Genomic DNA, 17,754 nt, shown 5'->3' on the forward strand with positions numbered 1-17,754 from the left:
AGTGACATGTTATCAGGTAGAGCACAGCTGGGAGTGAAAGCAGTTCATTCTGTGATCCTTTCTGAGTGTGATCAGCACACTGCTGATACTGTTTTGGGGTGCAAGTTTCTGTGAGCGGATCCCTGGCTGTCACACATGTCAGCTTGCTCCTTAGGTGAAGTGGTCCTCTTGAATGTCTTATTTTCCTCTCAGACTGGCTGCATGTTTTACTATGCATAACATGCACAAGACGTGAATGATAAACACTCTGTAAAGTTTTTCACTACTGATTTATATTGATTCATCCCATCCTTTACTCTCTGGCCCTCAGGTGAGTCGTTCTGCTTGTCTGATGACAACCCAACTGATCTGTAAACTGCTACGGTCCAGGGAGGCGGCAGCAGCTGTGGATGTTAGGACATGGCCCCTTATACTGGACACAGGTCAGTACTTTTATGGAACAGGTGGATGTACTTACTTACCTCGTTTCTTAGTGATGTCAGACAGGCTGACAGCTTTGTTTTGCTTTCCAGACGATTTGCCAAAGAAGCGGCCTGCCCAGATCTACAAACCTTCTAACCCAGACACACTAGCCTACCTTGATTTCAGTGTGTCCACAACCGGGATGCTAGCTGGCGTAAAGGTGAGAGGCGGAGTCTGTGGAGCATGTAGGCCAGTGGCCTTTTAGTTTACAGGCTGCGTATGGACTGTCAGCTCTTCTGTGTAACAGCACTCTGAAGAAACAGGGAGGTATGCATATGTGTTTCATTCAAAGTATAAAGTGTGGCCAGTTCAGTAGTCAGCTAGACTGATGCTTTCCAAGTGTTCCAACCTCTTTTTATGGAAACTGTCTCAGAAGTCCGTAATTAGGGACTGCCCGTGCTTTCCTTTTGCACTAGTTCTCAGATGCCCACACTGAGCTGTGAGGCTCTGCACAGTGCAGGGTCTTGCATCTTTTACTCGTACTCCTCAGTGAAGCCGTAATGTTCCTTTGATCTATCAGAGTGTTCCTGTCAAAATGTCAGCCAGAATTAGAACCCTCACAGTTGAGACGATGTCCTGGGCAAGATATTATACAAACCTGAGCCATGAAAAGCTTCTCTCTCTGCTTTATTTACCAGATTTAGTGTTCACACACCAACTACCTTATAGTAGAATTTGAAATTGGTTTTTAAAAGTTTGTTTTAAAGTAAGAAATAATTTTAAGCCATGATCAGTTAATTACTATGGCACGAAAGTTCGCTTTTAGCCTTCTACTGTTATACCCCAAAGAAAAACACATACTTTTAACTGTACTGTTCACATGCCTCATGGATGTGTGAACTATAATACCGAGTGTGTCTCAAGAAATCTCTTTCTGTACTGAGTGAGCGTCTCAGCACTGAGGGCCTCTGCATTGCCAGCATTCCTTGTTGACGTGCCTGGAGTTGAGTCCCAGCTCTGCCTCTGATTCCAGCTGCCCGATAATGTGCTCTCTTGAAAGCAGCAGATGGGAGCTCAAGTGCTTGGGTCCCTCCCAGCCATGGGAAACCTGTGCAATGAGTTCCCAGTTCTGGGCACTTGCCTGCCCCAGTCATGGCTCAGGTGATATCTCTCTGTATTTGCCTTTTTCTGTCTCTGCCTTGCAAATAAATGAAATGATTAAAAAAAATAAGCAGACTTCTGGATGGAACAAAGATAAGGTGGTGTACAACTCTTCCTGCTGTGTCTGCTGTCTTTTAAGTTACACAAAGTTCCTTAAAACTTCTGACCATTTGATTTTCTTTTTTTTTTTTTTTGATAAGTACCTGATTTAAAATGAAAGATGGTAATACTAGTCAGTGCAAAAACTCCGTGTGCTTTAAATACTAAGAAGCATAGCATATAATTGAAATTATTTTGGGCTTTTGCTCTCCTCCATCTGGAAGTCTCTCCTACATCATGGATTCATAGGTTGCTGAAGTGACTGTTTTTCTCAGAACAAAACGTTTATTTTGTTTCAGCTTTTGCATAAAAATGACATTGAGCATTCAATTAGCTATCATAACAGTTGAAAGAGGCAAGTTTGTCCAATAGACTATTTTTTTTCTGTAAAGCTTGCTCTATGGTGTGTGATTTTATATAAAAGCCAAAAATATACATGGATATGTTCAATGTACATTTACAGCTTTGCCTAATGAAAATTGTAGATTTGAATTTCAAAGGCTTCTTAATAGAACCTGGATTTGTAATTGTTCTGGATAAACAAGCTCAGCTAGAGGACCCACATAGCACCTGCATTCAAGATCAGTCACCATATGGATTTCCCCAAAAGACATTTTAGGATTCTTGGTAGCTGCCCTTTATCTTTACTTCTGGGACCCTCCTCTGTACTCTAAGTCTCTGTGTAGCCAGGGAGTGGACACTTGGGCTTAATATTACTGCCATGGGAAGTAGGCCTGCCTGGGATTGGCCACACCACACATTCCTGGAACCAACACGGGTGGTCACCCCATCTAGTGCTTCCACATTGATACATATCTACTCTCAGGTATGTTAGATCAGAATGTTAGATTTACCATTAGGGACTTCTGGAAAACTGTTCTTACTGTAGGCTCAAGATGGGCATTCCAACTCAGACTCTTGGGTTTGTGGTGTTGGCAAGGTTCAAGATTTTAATGAGGAGCCTAGCATGCTGACTGAGTGGCTAAATCCTCACCTTGCAAGGGCCAGTATCCCATATGGGTACCAGTTTGTGTTCCGGCTACTCCACCTCCCATCCGACTCCATGCTTGTGACCTGAGAAAACAGTAGAGGATGGCCCAAAGCCTTGGAACCCTGTACCCACCTGGGAAATCCAGCAGAAGCTGCTGGCTCCTGGCTTCAGAATGACTTAGCATCATCCACTTTGGCCATTTGGGAAGTGAGCCAGCAGAAGGAGCCACTGTGGCCATTTGGGAAGTGAACCAGCAGATGGAAGATCTTTCTCTGCTTCTCCTTCTCTCCGTAAATCAGATATCCCTTTACAATAAAAATAAAATAAATCTTTAAAAAATCTTTTTAATGCACTTGGAGACAAAGTATCTGAGTTCCTTACATCCATCTTTCCTTTTATTCCCCTCCTTATATTATTTTTAAACTTCATTAGCATGTAGAGAAATAGAGAAGGTTTCAGGATTTGCTTGCTAGCTGTCCCTGTGCAGGAGCCAAGCTGGTCTTACTCTCTGTATTGTCTAAGTTTAGTATATGTGTTGCCGAAGTGATCACCTGATTCTCTGTTTCTTATCCTATTTCCGTCCATGTTTCTCTGTTCTCTTGCTCATTGGTGCAAAGGATGTCTTGATCTTGTGCAAGAGCCATGAGTATGGTTGAAGCATAGCAAGCTTCCAGTATATTATTACTTGGTAAACTGCACTGAAGCACTTGAATTTCCACCTTGAAGTAATGCCTTGCACAGAAAAACAGTATAGTCAAGGTTTGCTACTGTGAATAAGTGGATTGTGGAGGCTGGATTTTACTAACTCTTGATCCAGAGAGGCAAGAAGTTGGAGGAATGTTGTATAAGTACTACCTCATTTCTTCTTTAAATATTATGGCTTTGAAAGCAAATTGAAAAGAATTGTTTATGTCTCAGTTTCTAGATCAATTCTCTTTCCCTGTGTGCATTCAGTAAAATTTCCTGAGACTTTATCCTGGGCAGAACTTTAATGACAGTGATCCAACATTTTATAATGGCAGCATTCCCCACCCCCTGTTTCTCTCATCTCTTCTCCTGAAGGGATAAATGGGAAACTAGACATTTGGCCTCATTTTCTCATGATTGCAATGTGCTACTCTGGTGTCCTTATAGGTTAGCTCTGAATGAGATGCTGTTTCATACCACCTTGCTATATGCTTTTTTAAAAAACGCAAAAACTTAGTTATTTTCTCCTCTTTTTCCCTGAGTTTCTTTGGCTTAGAAAGTCTCTGTTAGAGAATTGATTTTGTTGTACCTGTTATATGTTTCAAACTAGTTCACAGTACATATTAACTATGGTAGGACTATTTCTGAAGGAAGGAAAGGACTATAGCCTTGCTTGGGGTGGAATGAGATTGAGTTCTGACCATCAGTTTGCAGAAAAAAAAAATCGTATCGTGACGAAGGGCATGGGATTGGAGACAAAAAGACCTTGTTTTTAAGTGCAAGGTCTTTAATTTACAGACTTGCAGCAAATCCTCTGTATGCCTCTCATTCCTAATCATTACGTTGGGTGATTTATCCAGCCTGTCCTACTGGCTGCCACGGTGAGCCCTGAAGGTGTCATGGGAACAAGGCCCAGCGTTCTATTGGCAGAGGTAGACACGAACTGTGATGTCTCTTCTACCTATTTGCAGGTTGTTGGAGGTGTCAGACAAGAACTCCTTTCTGTACAACCTGTACACCATTCATTCTGTGGCTACACCCACCAGGTCTTACAGAAGCACCAGAAACTTGAGAATGTTGTTTACTTCTCCGACATAGGAAGACTTCTGAGGACATCAATAGCCTGCTATGCCCTAGCGTAGTAATTACCCAGGCTTGAGATCATTGCTATCCCCATCCTCAAAATGTCTTTTAGACATGTGATGTTAGACACTGTTCATTTAGGGCAGCCTTGTTATCTTGCCCATGTCCTTGGGCATCAGGGACCCTGACTGCCGAAGTCTTCCTGCACTGTTGAATGAAGCCTTTCTGTCTTGCAGATGTCTCACGCAGCCACCAGTGCCTTCTGCCGTTCTATTAAGCTGCAGTGTGAGCTTTACCCCTCTAGAGAAGTGGCCATCTGTTTGGACCCTTACTGTGGACTTGGATTTGTCCTCTGGTGCCTCTGCAGGTCAGTATCTTCTTTAGCATCTGTTGGTGTTGTGTTTTGTTCAAAATAAAAAAGATTAATAGAGGGAACTCATGCCGCTTCCTTTCTAGACACCTGACTCTAACAGGAAGCCCAAGCGTTGCCTCTTCCAAAGGTGTGGCCTACCCTGGAGTGTCTTTGTAGCTCTCCCTGCAGAGCTTAGGGATAGAGCAAGTACTTGGGGGAGGCCTTTCTGAGAAGTTGTCTGTTTCAGACCCTTATTTCTCACAGTCCAGAGACTCCTGAGCTTGAAACTTTGTTCTCTTGCCTTTAAGACCTGGAGTTTTCATTGAGCTCATGGACATTGTAGGCTCTGACCTCCTTGTATCAGGAGGAGGTACCTGAGCTCGGAGTGTCTGGGAGCAAGCTCCTGAAGGCAGAGCTCACCTTTGTGGCTGGCTCCTTGCCTAGCTAGGAGCAAGTGCGTCGCTCGCAGAATGAGTAAAACATGGGAGAGACAAATATTAATCTCCTTTATCATGGTTACATATGCATGTTCTTTGTAAATACTTTAGGAAATATAAGTAATATTAAAAAGAACATAAACCATAATCATCATGCTATTTAATAAATGATGATTTCATTAAATAATCCACTCTTATCATTTTAGTGTATAGTCTTTCAGAGTTTGTTTCTTCAAGTAGTATGCTGTTTTTATGGATATTATCATATCTATTTATATAAAATATGCTATAATAAAACTGGTGCTTCACATGTATCAGCTTTTACCAATTTTGTTTCATATAGCCAGTGACTTCTTTCCATCCCTTTAAAAATGGAGCATTTAAAAATTTAAAAGCACATATAAACATCCTAAGACTTTGACCATAAATCCTTAACTATATGTACTTTTTAAAAATTAGTATGCATTAATACATTTACAAAACTAAGATGCTAACGTATGAAACTGGTTGCAATTTTTCTTTTTCTCCATAGTCGATAGTAGAGATTTTCTTGTGCCTTTAAACTCTCCTCTAAAAAAGTTGTTTTTAATGTCTTCATAACATTTAATAGCTTTAAATTGGGATAAAATGCAAGCTTGTAATTTTGAAAAACACTGACATTGTAAGTGGAACAGTAATAAAACTTTTAGAGAAAGCAAGAATTGAATAAGGTAAATGGTTAATGATTTTTCCTCCATACAAATGCAATCACATCATAGCTTAGACTATTCCCAACAGTTGGCACAAAGTGCCTTGAGCCATAGATGCACAGTGAGAGAGGAAAACAGAAGTCCATATCACACCACCACCTTGATCAGTAGCAGTATGCAGTTGTACCAAAGGAATGGAAGACTTCCCAAGACTGACTCCTGGGAAACCCACAGAGAAGCCTGTTGAAGGGAAATGAGTTCCCTGTGCAAATCACTAAAATAGATCTAGGGACCTCATCATGCTGCTGCCTTGCTGGCAGAGTGGCAAGTTAGATAATGCAAAACATCACATTGTAATAGTTAGGGAGCATCTGCCTGTCTGTCTCTTTTGTGTCTCTCTTCGTGTGTGTGTGTGTGTGTGTGTGTGTGTGTGTGTGTCTTTATCTTAGCTACTGGTATAAAAAAAGTCATGTGGTTCCACCTGATACCTTATCTAGTCCCAATCACACCCTAACGGTCCCACTTCCAAATTCCATGTATTACGTTTTCAGGTCTTAATAGCATTAGCATGAGACTTAGTGGTTAAATTTCCATGTGAGTTCAGGCGGACAAAGTGTATCCATTCATTGAATGCAGGCTCCTTTGAAAAAACAACTGGTTTCAGCACTGGACAGAAGAGCTGATTTGAAAGGGTTCCCACTGACCAATAGCGGGAAATTGTGCCTCAAAATAACACTTTGGGAGGAAAAAAAAAAAGATAAATTACCAGATGTAATTATTTGAGCAAATGGAAAGCTTGGTGGGTGACTAAGATGTATGTCATAACCACCTATAAACTAGTTATTAATTATAAAGAGGAAAATGACAGCGTCATAGGGGAGAAGCTGAGTCTGGGGATCAGCTTAGATACCATTAGTAATGGGGCAGGTGCTGCATGCCTGGACAAACTGGATACAGAGAAGGTCATCTTGGCTTCCCTGACATTCTTTTGAAAGATGCTTAACCTGGATATAGCCATAAGCAAACATCAGACACGCATGTTGAAAGACGCTTAAAAACACAGCTGTCTGTGGTCTTCACAAAGTTCGTGTCACAAGAGTTGTGGAAACAGGGAGAAACTGCTGCCCTGGGCACAGAGCACCTGAGTGACGTTAGCTCAGTGCAGCCTGTGCAGGATCCTGTTAATGTAAAAGGTTCAGCGGGAACAACTGGCTAAACTTGATTAAGGTGTGAGCGTGGGTGGAAGAACTCTACACATCAGAAGACATTTGAGACAGTGAAATGCCAAGCCATGGACTGGGGAAAAAATATTTGACAATCAGATATCAAAGTTTTTGTCAGAAGTATAAGAAACTCAAAAAGCATTGTAATTTAAAGACGGACAATAGATGTGTGCAGATGCCTCATCTGAAGAAATGGTACAAGTGAACAGTAAGCACAGGAAAGGATGTCCAACATGAATTAGGGGAATGTAAATTAAATCCACAGGGATGTGCTGCTTTCCACTGACCAGAGCAGCTATAGCCAAACAGAGAAACAAAGTCATTATAAAGGAACAATGGGAAAATAGGAATTCTCATACATTGCTGGTAGAAACGTAAGATAGGGATTTTTTTTTAATACTGTGTGACTCCTCAGTTCCATTCCTTATCATCCCCGAGGAGAAAAGAATGTGTGTGTCCACCCAAAGACTTATGTACTTGTTCACAGGAACCTTCCTCAAAAGGAAGCAATCCAAATGTCCACTAATGGATATATGGATAAATATTTTTTGTCATATCTAACCATACAGCTAAATACTGCTGAAATTCAAAAACAGTATCCTAAATAAAAGAAACCAGATTTAAAAACCATGCCTTGTGTGATTAGACTACAGGAAATAGCAAAAGGCAAATGTAAAGAGACAGGAAGTAGATTAGTGATTGACCGGGGTTAGGGTTGGAAATGAGATGGACAAAGTGGACACAGAAAAAATACTCTAGGGTGATGGAGATATTCTAGAACAGCACTGTGCTGCTCTCTGTACAACTCTTTAGGTTTACTACAATTCCTCTAAACATGTTTAAAATGAACGAATGTTACAGTATGCAAAGCATACCTACATAGAAACGGTGGTTTCTAACAGAAAAGTATATGGAAAAAAAAGAGAGAAGTATGTGAAATATATAGTGAGTCTGCCGACGAGGGCGTTTCAGCTGTGGAGCCCTCCGGGTGATGTGTGGTCGTGTTGCGCTCCTTGTTATCTGTAAAAGTTCTCAACTCTGCATTTGATTGAGTTAGTAGTCTGAAACCCCTGAATTAGTAATATCCAAATCTAAGGTGCTAAAATATCCTTTTTATTTATTTATTTATTTGTCGTTTTGAGTTAAGATCTGAACTACAGATCAAGTTCTACAAATTCCTAGAAAATAATTTTCTTAGAGTAAGCAATTTGCTGCAAAGTAGCTTTATTTTGCTCATGAGTGTGTTGATCACCAGAGCTAAAAAATCATGATCGGATTGAATAAAGAAGGGACAAGTTGAACCGTTCAAGAGGTTTTGGCTTGTCTTCTATTGCCAGGATTTATTATTTTCTTTACAGTGTTACCTCCTTATTTATGGCAGTGAAGAAGAAAGTTGAGCACCCTTTGATTGTCACAGCCGTGCCTGAAAATCTGTAGCCTTGAATTCACCTGGTGGCTCTAACTCCTTTCCGGTGCTAACATTTCCAACTGAACAGCTTGTTAATCTTGTTGCATAATCTTGAGAATGCTAGAATAGGATATTTGTATTTTGTTTTCTTCATGTTGGATCTCTTTATGATAGCGTCTGGGAAGTAAAGCCATGAGAACAGTATGGAAACGATTGCCATAATCATGTTTGGTACCTGACACTGGAAACATGTAGTGTTTAGCCTGAAATAACTGAATTTGAGCTGTAATAAGAGGCATTATAGAAACTCTGATTAAGGCCATATTGTTAACTGTGATTCATGATTGGGCTAAATAGCTTTGGTGTTAACAGAAGCACTGTGTTCTGCTACATCTCAAAGTGGTGGCATCATATTTCCTAGTGCGTAATTATGATTTATAAGAGGCATAATGTGTAGGCTCATTATGTCTCAGGCTTTTACCTGGTGTGTGACCCCATTTAGCAGAGGTCAGTATGCATGATTTTTCATTTCTTCTTGCAAAGTACTGCTTAGAAGTTTCTACCTGAAGTTGGCACAGTAGCTAATGAGAAAGAATCTAAGTCGAAGTCACACACCCAGGTAATGTGTAGGCTGATCCTAGAGTAAGTGCTGTGAGTGGCATTGAGACTGAAAATAATGGCATCAACTGCCAACAAAGTCGGTCCTAATTCCTGTTGGCATTAGAAGAGAGGTCTCCCATCACAGGAAAAAAGGCTGGGATGAGAGCCCTTATTCAGGGGTCCTGGTGGAGCTTGCAAAGTGGAGTTATGTTTGTTTCAGCTATAATGGACCGTGAAATAAAACCTGACTGCAGGATCTGTGTGAGTGGGGAAGAGGGATGGCAGAGAGAGGAGGAAGTGAGAGGCATAAGGTGACACCTAAAATATGTTGCTAAGGAGATGGGGCTTTTCTTGGAGATCCCTCCATATGTATAATTCTTAGGAAATTTGTAAAATGTTTGTTTGACAGAAAGAATTGACAGAAAGAGAAAGAGAGATCTTCCTGCCAACAGTCCACTCCCCACATGGCTTTGACAAACAGGGCTGATCCAGACCAGTACAAAAGGAGCCAGGGACTCCATTGACTTTGCCATACTGTCAGGGAGAGACCCAAATATTTGAGACCTGCTCCACTGCTCCCTCAGGCACAATAGCAGGAAGCTGGATTGCAGGTAGAGTAGCCAGGACTTGAACTGGTGCCCTAATAGATGGCAGTGCTGCAGGCAATGCTTGACCTCTGCATGTGCCACAAAGCCAGCATCTTGGAAGCTTATTTTAAGATTTGTCTGAATGGTAAATCTCATATGTAAGAAAACAAATAAGACACGTTGGAAAGCTCCTTTTGGGTTGATTTTCTAAACCAGAGAGAGAAGCATTGATTTTTAAAGGACCTCAGTTCTGGATAAAAGAACATCTAAATGCAATTTCTTTTGCTTGGAGTTTTCACAAACTCCAAGAACTACACTAAACTGTTCCTAAATTTTGTTTCATGGGATGTTACTTGTACTAAATTACTTCAGAGTGTTTGTGTGCAGGTGCGTTGCAATGCCATTGAATCTACGGAAGAACCTTATTATAAAATGCGTTTTGGAATTTTCATTTACATATAATATTTGTACATATTTGTGCAGTACAGTAGACATATACAACACATGTAATGATCAAATTAGGATAGTCAGCAGTTCAAACTGTTCAAATGTGAAATATTTCTTCATATTAGGAGCTTTCAGACTATTTCATTGTGTTTGAAATATATCACAGATCACTGTGGACTGCAGTCACACTGTGCGGCTTGGAATGCCACGTTGCTTCCTTCTCCAAACCTCTCTCCAGCCCTCATTTTCCCTACCCTTCCCAGTTCCTAGTGACTGCAATTCCACACTCTTCTACGAGATCAATTCTTTTCATTTTCACACATGACTTTTAGCTTTCTGTGCCTGGCTTATTACACTTAACATCCTGCAGTTCCAACCACTGGGATAGCAAGGTAGTTTCATATCCTCTACAATGGCTAGAGTCAAAAACCTAGAAAAGAGCAAGTGTTAGTGGAAAATGTGGGAATTTGGAATTCTTATACATGCCAGTGGTTAAATGGTGAAGCTGCTATAGAAAAGAGCCTCATATGTCCCAATTTTCAGTGAGTCCCAGAACAGCTAAGCACAAAGTTGCCACGTGATACTGCAGTGCTTATACTCCTAGTTTATCTAAAAGGATCAAGAAAAGGGGCTCAAATAATGATACAGCATTTGTTGAGCCTCATTAACAGCTGGGCAGAGTAGAAATAAACTATCAGTGGATGAAAAAGTTTGGCATACATATACTGTTAGGGATTTTCCAGTTCTGACACATGCTGTATTGCAGATGAGCCTCAAAAATACAATGCTAGCTGAAATATATCAGAACAGGACAGATGTTGTGTAGTTCCACTGATATCTAGAATAAGCAAGTTCTTGGAGATGAAAAATAGAATATAGGACTCCAGGGATTAGACGAGGAAAGAATGGGTAATTATTACTTAATGGCTACGGAGTTTTTCAGTTTAGGGTGAAAGGTTTGGGAGGTAGATCGGGATGATGGTGGCAAATCATTGTGAGGGAAGTTAATACTACAACAGTTCACCTATAACAATGTTTTAAAAGGTAAAAAAAAAAATTTAGATGATTTTTGTTTCACCACAACAAAATTTAAATATTAGGACAGATTAGCTGATTTACAACAGAGTAATAATTTGAGAGCTGGTATTTCCACACACACGCCACACACATATGTTATAACAAATCTCCTAGTTCAAAACTATTAAACCTATTGAAAAGGCCACAAAAAGGCCCAATGTTTATGAAATTACCATTTACAGAAAAAATAATAAAGGATGCTTTGGTAGAGAAGAGACTAGAGGTGGGGTCTTGCCCCCCGAATGCTCTCTCACATTCTCTCAATAAACTTGCATACTCCAGGTCCTATTTGAGGTAGATATTGTGAGTGATGCCACTTTCTTTACCTTGCTTTACCTGATGGAACTCTCCAGCAAACCGTTTTTAAAATGTTTTTAAATGAGGGCAGCCATTTGGCATAATGATTAAATCACTGCTTTGGATGTTTGCGTGTACCTCCTGAGCTTCCACACCACCAGCTTGCTGCTAACACACGCTTTTGGGGGGCATCGCAAAGGCGTGTGTTCTGTGATCCATACGGAAAACCCAGACTGAGTTTCTGGCCCTGGCATAGGCCCCGCTCAGCCCTGGTTGCTGTGGGTCTGTGGGAAGTGAAGCAGCAGATGAAGGTTGGGGTGCGTGCGTGTGTGTGCTCCTCCTCTGCTCTCTCTCCTAATTCCCCTTCTCGTTCTGCTTTTCTTAATTAAAATGAGACCAGGCACTTTAAAAAAGAATTGGCTTTACTATTGTAACACATCTGTTGTTGAGGTCCAAATTTATATTTCATCTGTAAATTTTTGTGTGGCTGGGAAATTCCTTTTATTTAAATCTCAAGTGACTTGTCTGAATTATTGTGTGATAGACTCGGTTAAGATTGACGTGGTAGTAAACCAAGAAACAAAACCTTAAGGCCTTCACTTAAAATGCAGTTTGGGAAAAGATTTCATTGCTTTGATTCTATGTTCACTCCATGGGTTGGAGAGTAATGGTAATATTCTAGAGCACCTCAGAAAGCTCATGGAAAAATGGGAAAATAACTTTATTTTGGGCACAACAACATTGATAACTATAGATATTTACTCATGACATGCCTCTTCGGTGAACTTCTTGAAGTTTGTTTGTGTAATTTATCTCTTTTTCTTTCTCTCCGTGTACGTTCATGTGAAGATAAAGAATGGCTATACCCTCCCTAGTTCTTGCATTTGCTGATTTGTTAGGATCATATTAAACTAAAAATCCAAACTTTAGAAGGTGGCATGACTAACTACCTGTAGTGGTTAGAATTTTCTTTCACTTAGTCTGGGTTCCAGTTTTCCATAAGTTTTTGTTAAATGGATATTTCATCAAATCTTAGAGCTTGTACACCCTGTCCTAACTACTCAGCCTAAGTAAACAATTGATGGCCATGTTGCCAATAGCAGGTAGAATCTGTGGTTTGCCATTTCCTGTTCCGAATCCGCGGCGCGCGCGCGCGCACACACACACACACACCCACCCACACACCCCTTGCCGCACGGCATCCAGTACAGCAGTGCTGGTTCCGTCTAGATGTGTTCATCCAGATGCAGCACCTGTGTTCTCTGCTGAGAGCGGCCGACCTGGCAGTGCGACTGCCTTGAGAGGTCGCTCACGGTGCCGTGCGTAAGTGACCCTGCAGCGACTCCCCACGGTACTTGTTCCTTTCAGATTGTATTTACAGACTGGGTCTCGTCCCCGCCTCTGCGAGGATGGACAGGCCTCATTCAAGATCTCCCGGCTCCTCGGGATGAACGCGGCCCTCCTTCCCCCTGCTTGCTGAGCGCCCGCTGACTGCCGCCTCTGTTTCCGCAGCGTGTACTCGGGGCACCAGTCCATTCTCATCCCTCCCTCGGAGCTGGAAACCAACCCTGCCTTGTGGCTGCTCGCTGTGAGTCAGTACAAAGTCCGGGATACGTTCTGCTCCTACTCGGTGATGGAGCTGTGTACCAAGGGGCTGGGCTCACAGACGGAATCCCTCAAGGTAAGCAGCTGGGGTCCCTCAGGCTCAGGCTCTGAGCAGGAGCATCGCTGGGGTTGATCAAGGTGCAAAGGCTGAGGGACGGCCTGTGACCTGACACTAACACATGGTTTTCATGTGAAAACTTTCTTTCTCATTGCCACAGATGGTAATAAACTGTCCTTATTGATGTCTCTTATTCTGCTTGGTCTGTGTGAAAGATCCCAAATTTGCTTTCTCTGATGAAGTTCTTAGTTGAAGTTAACTTTGATACTAGCATTAGAATAGCTGGTTTTGAATTTAGGTGCTCGTTTTTTTTTTTTTTTCTCTCTATGAAGTCCTTCATTTATAGATCTAGAGCCAGAGGTGGCGACATCCTGCTGACAGGCTAAGTAACACCCATTAGACCATTTGGTCTGGCCCTGCCACAGCATCCACAGTCAGGACTTGAATTTCAGCACATCTGTACAGGACTGATTTTTAGGTTGTTAATTTTGTGTGGCCCTTGAATGATGTTATTAACATCCAATGAACCCTTCACTGGCAAGGATCCTCACCTCAGATTCTGGACCCTACCAAAAAATTAATTTTGTAATCAAGTAAACAGTGAACAGTTTGTATTGTTTAAGTAATTGTCATTGTGTAAGAATATTACTATTTCTGTCCATTTAAGCACAGGATATTTCAATAGATATTTTCACAGTAAGTTACCTTGTCCTTAATTCCAAGTCACTGGGAGGGAATAACCCTGTGAGCTATTCACTGTGCTTGTCGTTTTATATATGTAGAAATTATAAGGCAATGCGTTTGTTTGTCTCTTCTGTACTTTTCTATCCAAACCTGATAATTAAGCTTGACCCAGAAAACAAAGTAAAAGGTAATTTTGATGTTAGCCATCATAAATAAATGTGTAATTATTGGTTGTTATATGTCAGTATCTGTATGGGAAACATATAAAATATGATACTACTCGTGGCTAGCTGTATAATAGTATAAATGATTGAGCACGTTTTCATGAAATGTCCCTGTTGCTGTATACACACACACAAGTCACCAAAATGAAATACTAACACAGTCGAGTGACTATTAGACATTTTAGTTATTCATTTATTGTCCCCATTTTAAGGTTGGAAAAACTTTTGTTTCAGAGGAGTTTTATAGTTTTCGCAAGTTGTTGGGTTTAGTAAACTGGGAGCTGCATTTTTTTACTCTAAAACCCACAATGCATAGCTCCTCAGATATACATGCGTGACAATTATAGTTGGTGCTGCCTAGATGCTGATCTGTGCTGTAACTGCACATATACAATCACATTTACGTATGAATGTTAACATCAAAGATGTGTGTGTTCCTCATTCGGAATCCCTGGTAGTTTATCTGTGTGCTGAAACCAGCCTGAGGAATGCATGAGGGACTGAATGGTTTGGGTTTTGTTGGTTCTTTTTTTTAAAAGATTTGTTTATTTTATTGGAAAGGCAGATGTACAGAGAGGAGGAGAGACAGAAAGGAAGATCTTCCGTCCATTGATTCACTCCCCAAGTGAGCACAACGGCCAGGGCTATGCCGATCCAAAGCCAGGAGCCAGAAACCTCTTTCTGGATCTCCCATGCATGTGTAGGGTCCCAAGGCTTTGGGCCATCCTGGACTGCTTTCCCAGGCCACAAGCAGGGAGCTGGATGGGAAGTGGAGCTGCTGGGATTAGAACTGGCGCCCATATGGGATCCCAGAGTGTTCAAGGCAAGGACCTTAACCATTACACTATTGCGCCGAGCCTTTGTCAGTTCTTTTAAAACACCTCTGATTCTGCTCCAGTATTTGGTGCCCCCTGTCATGTCCAAGTGCAGTTCCTGTTCTTCCCTTTGCCTTCCCTCCTCTCAGCTCGGGAGGTGCCAGCTGTGATCCCCAAGATTTTTGTGTTTTAAACTCTGAGTTGCTGCTGCAATTTTTTGCTGTTTTGCTCAGCTGACCAAATTTGGTGCGGAAACAGAGACGTGTTTTAATCTCTTGTCATTAGAAGCTGAGATACATTTGATGATGAGAATTTATCTGTGATATTTTAAGTCATGTGGAATGTAGTAAAGAACAGTCTTTTACAGAGTTGTTCAAACAATTGGGGTTTTGCACCCCTACATTTAAAAATGCCACTTTCCTGATTTCCTGCTGATGTGTGTCCTTGCATATGCATGCTTATGAGACTATGTTCAAATGCTTCTCCTGCCCCAAGTTGTCCTTCAGTTGTTTTTATCTAGCAAGTTCTTTTTCCTTTGCATGGTAGTTGGCATTTATTTCTTGCTGTTGCTTAAAATATGTTGGTAATCACAGCCTTAGTAAGTGTTCATTTTTCCCCCAGCATCCTGGAATGATGTAATTAGTGGCACAGATAGACTTGAAAATGAAAAGCCTGTTTACTCTTTTGTTGTGTAGAAGGGATTTCTAGGGAAAGGGTGACACAAAGATAAAGCCTGAACAAAGGCCATGGCAGTCACGCAGACACAGGGTCAGGGCTACAAGTGGATGTAGTCAGGGCTATGTGTATCAGGCCTGCTCAGAGGTGATGAAGATTAGAACACTAACCAAAAAGGAAGGAAACACAGCAATCTGAAATAACCCCAAATTTGTTAACAGCCAGAGAACTAACTCTAACAAGTCAGAGCTACCTGGCCCCTAACGTTGGATTGCATATTTGTTTCTGTATTTCCTGCTTGCTTGCTCCCGTGGGTTCCTGTAAAAGCTTAAGATAAAAGATGGTCAGGGCTCAGTCATTGTGGAGTGATCCAGGCTGATGCCCTCTGGAGAAATAAAGGTTTGTTTTCCTTTCCCGTCGCGGCTGTGGGCTCCCTGGTAGTCTTTTCCGTGACAAAGGCTGATGCAGTGGCACTGTCCTTGTTTGTAGGCACGAGGACTGGACTTGTCCAGAGTAAGGACCTGCGTTGTTGTGGCAGAGGAGCGGCCGCGGATAGCGCTCACACAGTCCTTCTCCAAATTGTTCAAAGACCTGGGCCTCCATCCACGGGCTGTAAGCACCTCATTTGGCTGTAGAGTGAACCTGGCAATTTGCTTGCAGGTGAGTGTCGCTGGTATCAATAAATACCCTGAGTCAAAAGAATGAACAGCAGGCGCACAGCACAGACTTGCTTCGCCTAGTCGCCCTGGGTGACAGTTAGCTACACTTACCAGAAAGGCTTCAAATCAAATGCATGTAGTTGGTGCACACTTGTTTAAATTAAGGTATGTGCTGCTATTCATTATCTATAATTACCATTCAAAGCACTTACTGTGTCCTGCACATTTTAACTCTTGTCATTGCAGTAGCAGTTTGCCAGACCAGTTTGCCCTTTAATGCCAACATTAAAAACAAAGTAGATGCTAGGAAATGTCTCCTCGTGGAAAGAAACCCTATCTCTTGGAGTGCTTCATCTCATAAATATAGACAGTAGTTTCCACCGGAGGCATTGTATTGTGTGAAGCGGGTTAGGACATTTGCTGCTGTCAGGGGAATACAGATCCAGCAGAGCTGCATTTCTCTGGGATTGATTGGTGCCCCTGAGGGAGCTCTCCCAAGATAGATGTGCCTTTTTGTTTTTTTTCCATGATTTCCCATCTGAGCATTTTCGCTGTTTTTTCTTTCTTATTTCCTAAAATGCAGCGCTGTCCAGAGAATAAAACTTGGTTGGTTAGGGCTGCTGTAAGGAAGGAAGGGAAAGCGAGGAGGCGTGCCGTGGCCCAGAGCTCTTGCTCTGACTTCAGCCAGAGCTGGTTTGAGCCTGGCGGAACCACAGGGCTTGATGCCCGAGTTCACTGCACGACTTGACCTCCGGGTCTGACTTCATCTTGCCTGTGCTGGGAGATCGGAGCCAGCCACTGCGTTGTCTGAGAAAACAGCCTCCTGTTCCCCGTAGCCAGTCCCTCCCTAAAGAAAACACAGCTACTTAAAAGCTTCTGGAAAGTTTGTTATGTGACGATCCCTTCTGCTTTTTATTTTCCTCTTTGAATCTAATCCTTTTTTAAAAAGTTACAAACTACCACATGCCTGTCAAGAGTCCATTAAATCTTGTGCCATGATTGTAATTAATTCCTTTTTCTAAGAATTGATCTGAAGAGTTGGATTTATATTATCAAACAGGTTCTTTAAGTATTGAAGTCTTGTTCTCCCTGTTCACCTTTATCTGTTTCTTTTAAATGTAGCCATTCTTCTATTAGGAGAAATAGGAGATGCAGAAATTCCCTTCATAAATAAATTCAGCAGTAGCAGGGTGGAACCCTTCCTTTCTGCAAACGAGAGAAGGTCAAGAACAGATCAGACACTGGCACACGGCCACCGGGATATTAGTTTATCTGGGCTTTTTTCCTGACGCATTGAAGGGACTGAAGGAAGAAGAGCAAGGATTTAATTCCAAATAAACTCTTAGCTCTCATCCATGACAGCAGGTGACAAAGTTCTGTAACACTTTGTTTGACAAATGTAAAATTTTATAGCTACCCAGGCCAAGAGTACCTGTAATGTTTTAATCTTTCATCACTTAATAATTCATTTATTCCTACTCCCATAAGTCCAAA

At 41.6% G+C, this 17,754-nt stretch overlaps 1 protein-coding gene across 1 annotated transcript in view; it reads left to right on the forward strand.

The window, feature by feature from the left end:
- DIP2C (disco interacting protein 2 homolog C) overlaps positions 1-17,754 on the forward strand; it is a 377,029-nt gene that overhangs the window by 328,279 nt on the left and 30,996 nt on the right. Inside the window, exons 27-31 of the mRNA XM_040967822.1 lie at positions 311-422; positions 513-622; positions 4,660-4,790; positions 13,053-13,221; positions 16,091-16,261. Of these exons, the coding sequence (XP_040823756.1) occupies positions 311-422; positions 513-622; positions 4,660-4,790; positions 13,053-13,221; positions 16,091-16,261 (693 nt within the window). The remainder of the gene's footprint in view (positions 1-310; positions 423-512; positions 623-4,659; positions 4,791-13,052; positions 13,222-16,090; positions 16,262-17,754) is intronic.

Source organism: Ochotona curzoniae, unplaced genomic scaffold (assembly GCF_017591425.1).
Source record: "Ochotona curzoniae isolate NIBS_2020 unplaced genomic scaffold, NIBS_Ocur_1.0 scaffold_4683, whole genome shotgun sequence".
In the NCBI taxonomy this organism is placed as follows: Eukaryota; Metazoa; Chordata; class Mammalia; order Lagomorpha; family Ochotonidae; genus Ochotona; species Ochotona curzoniae.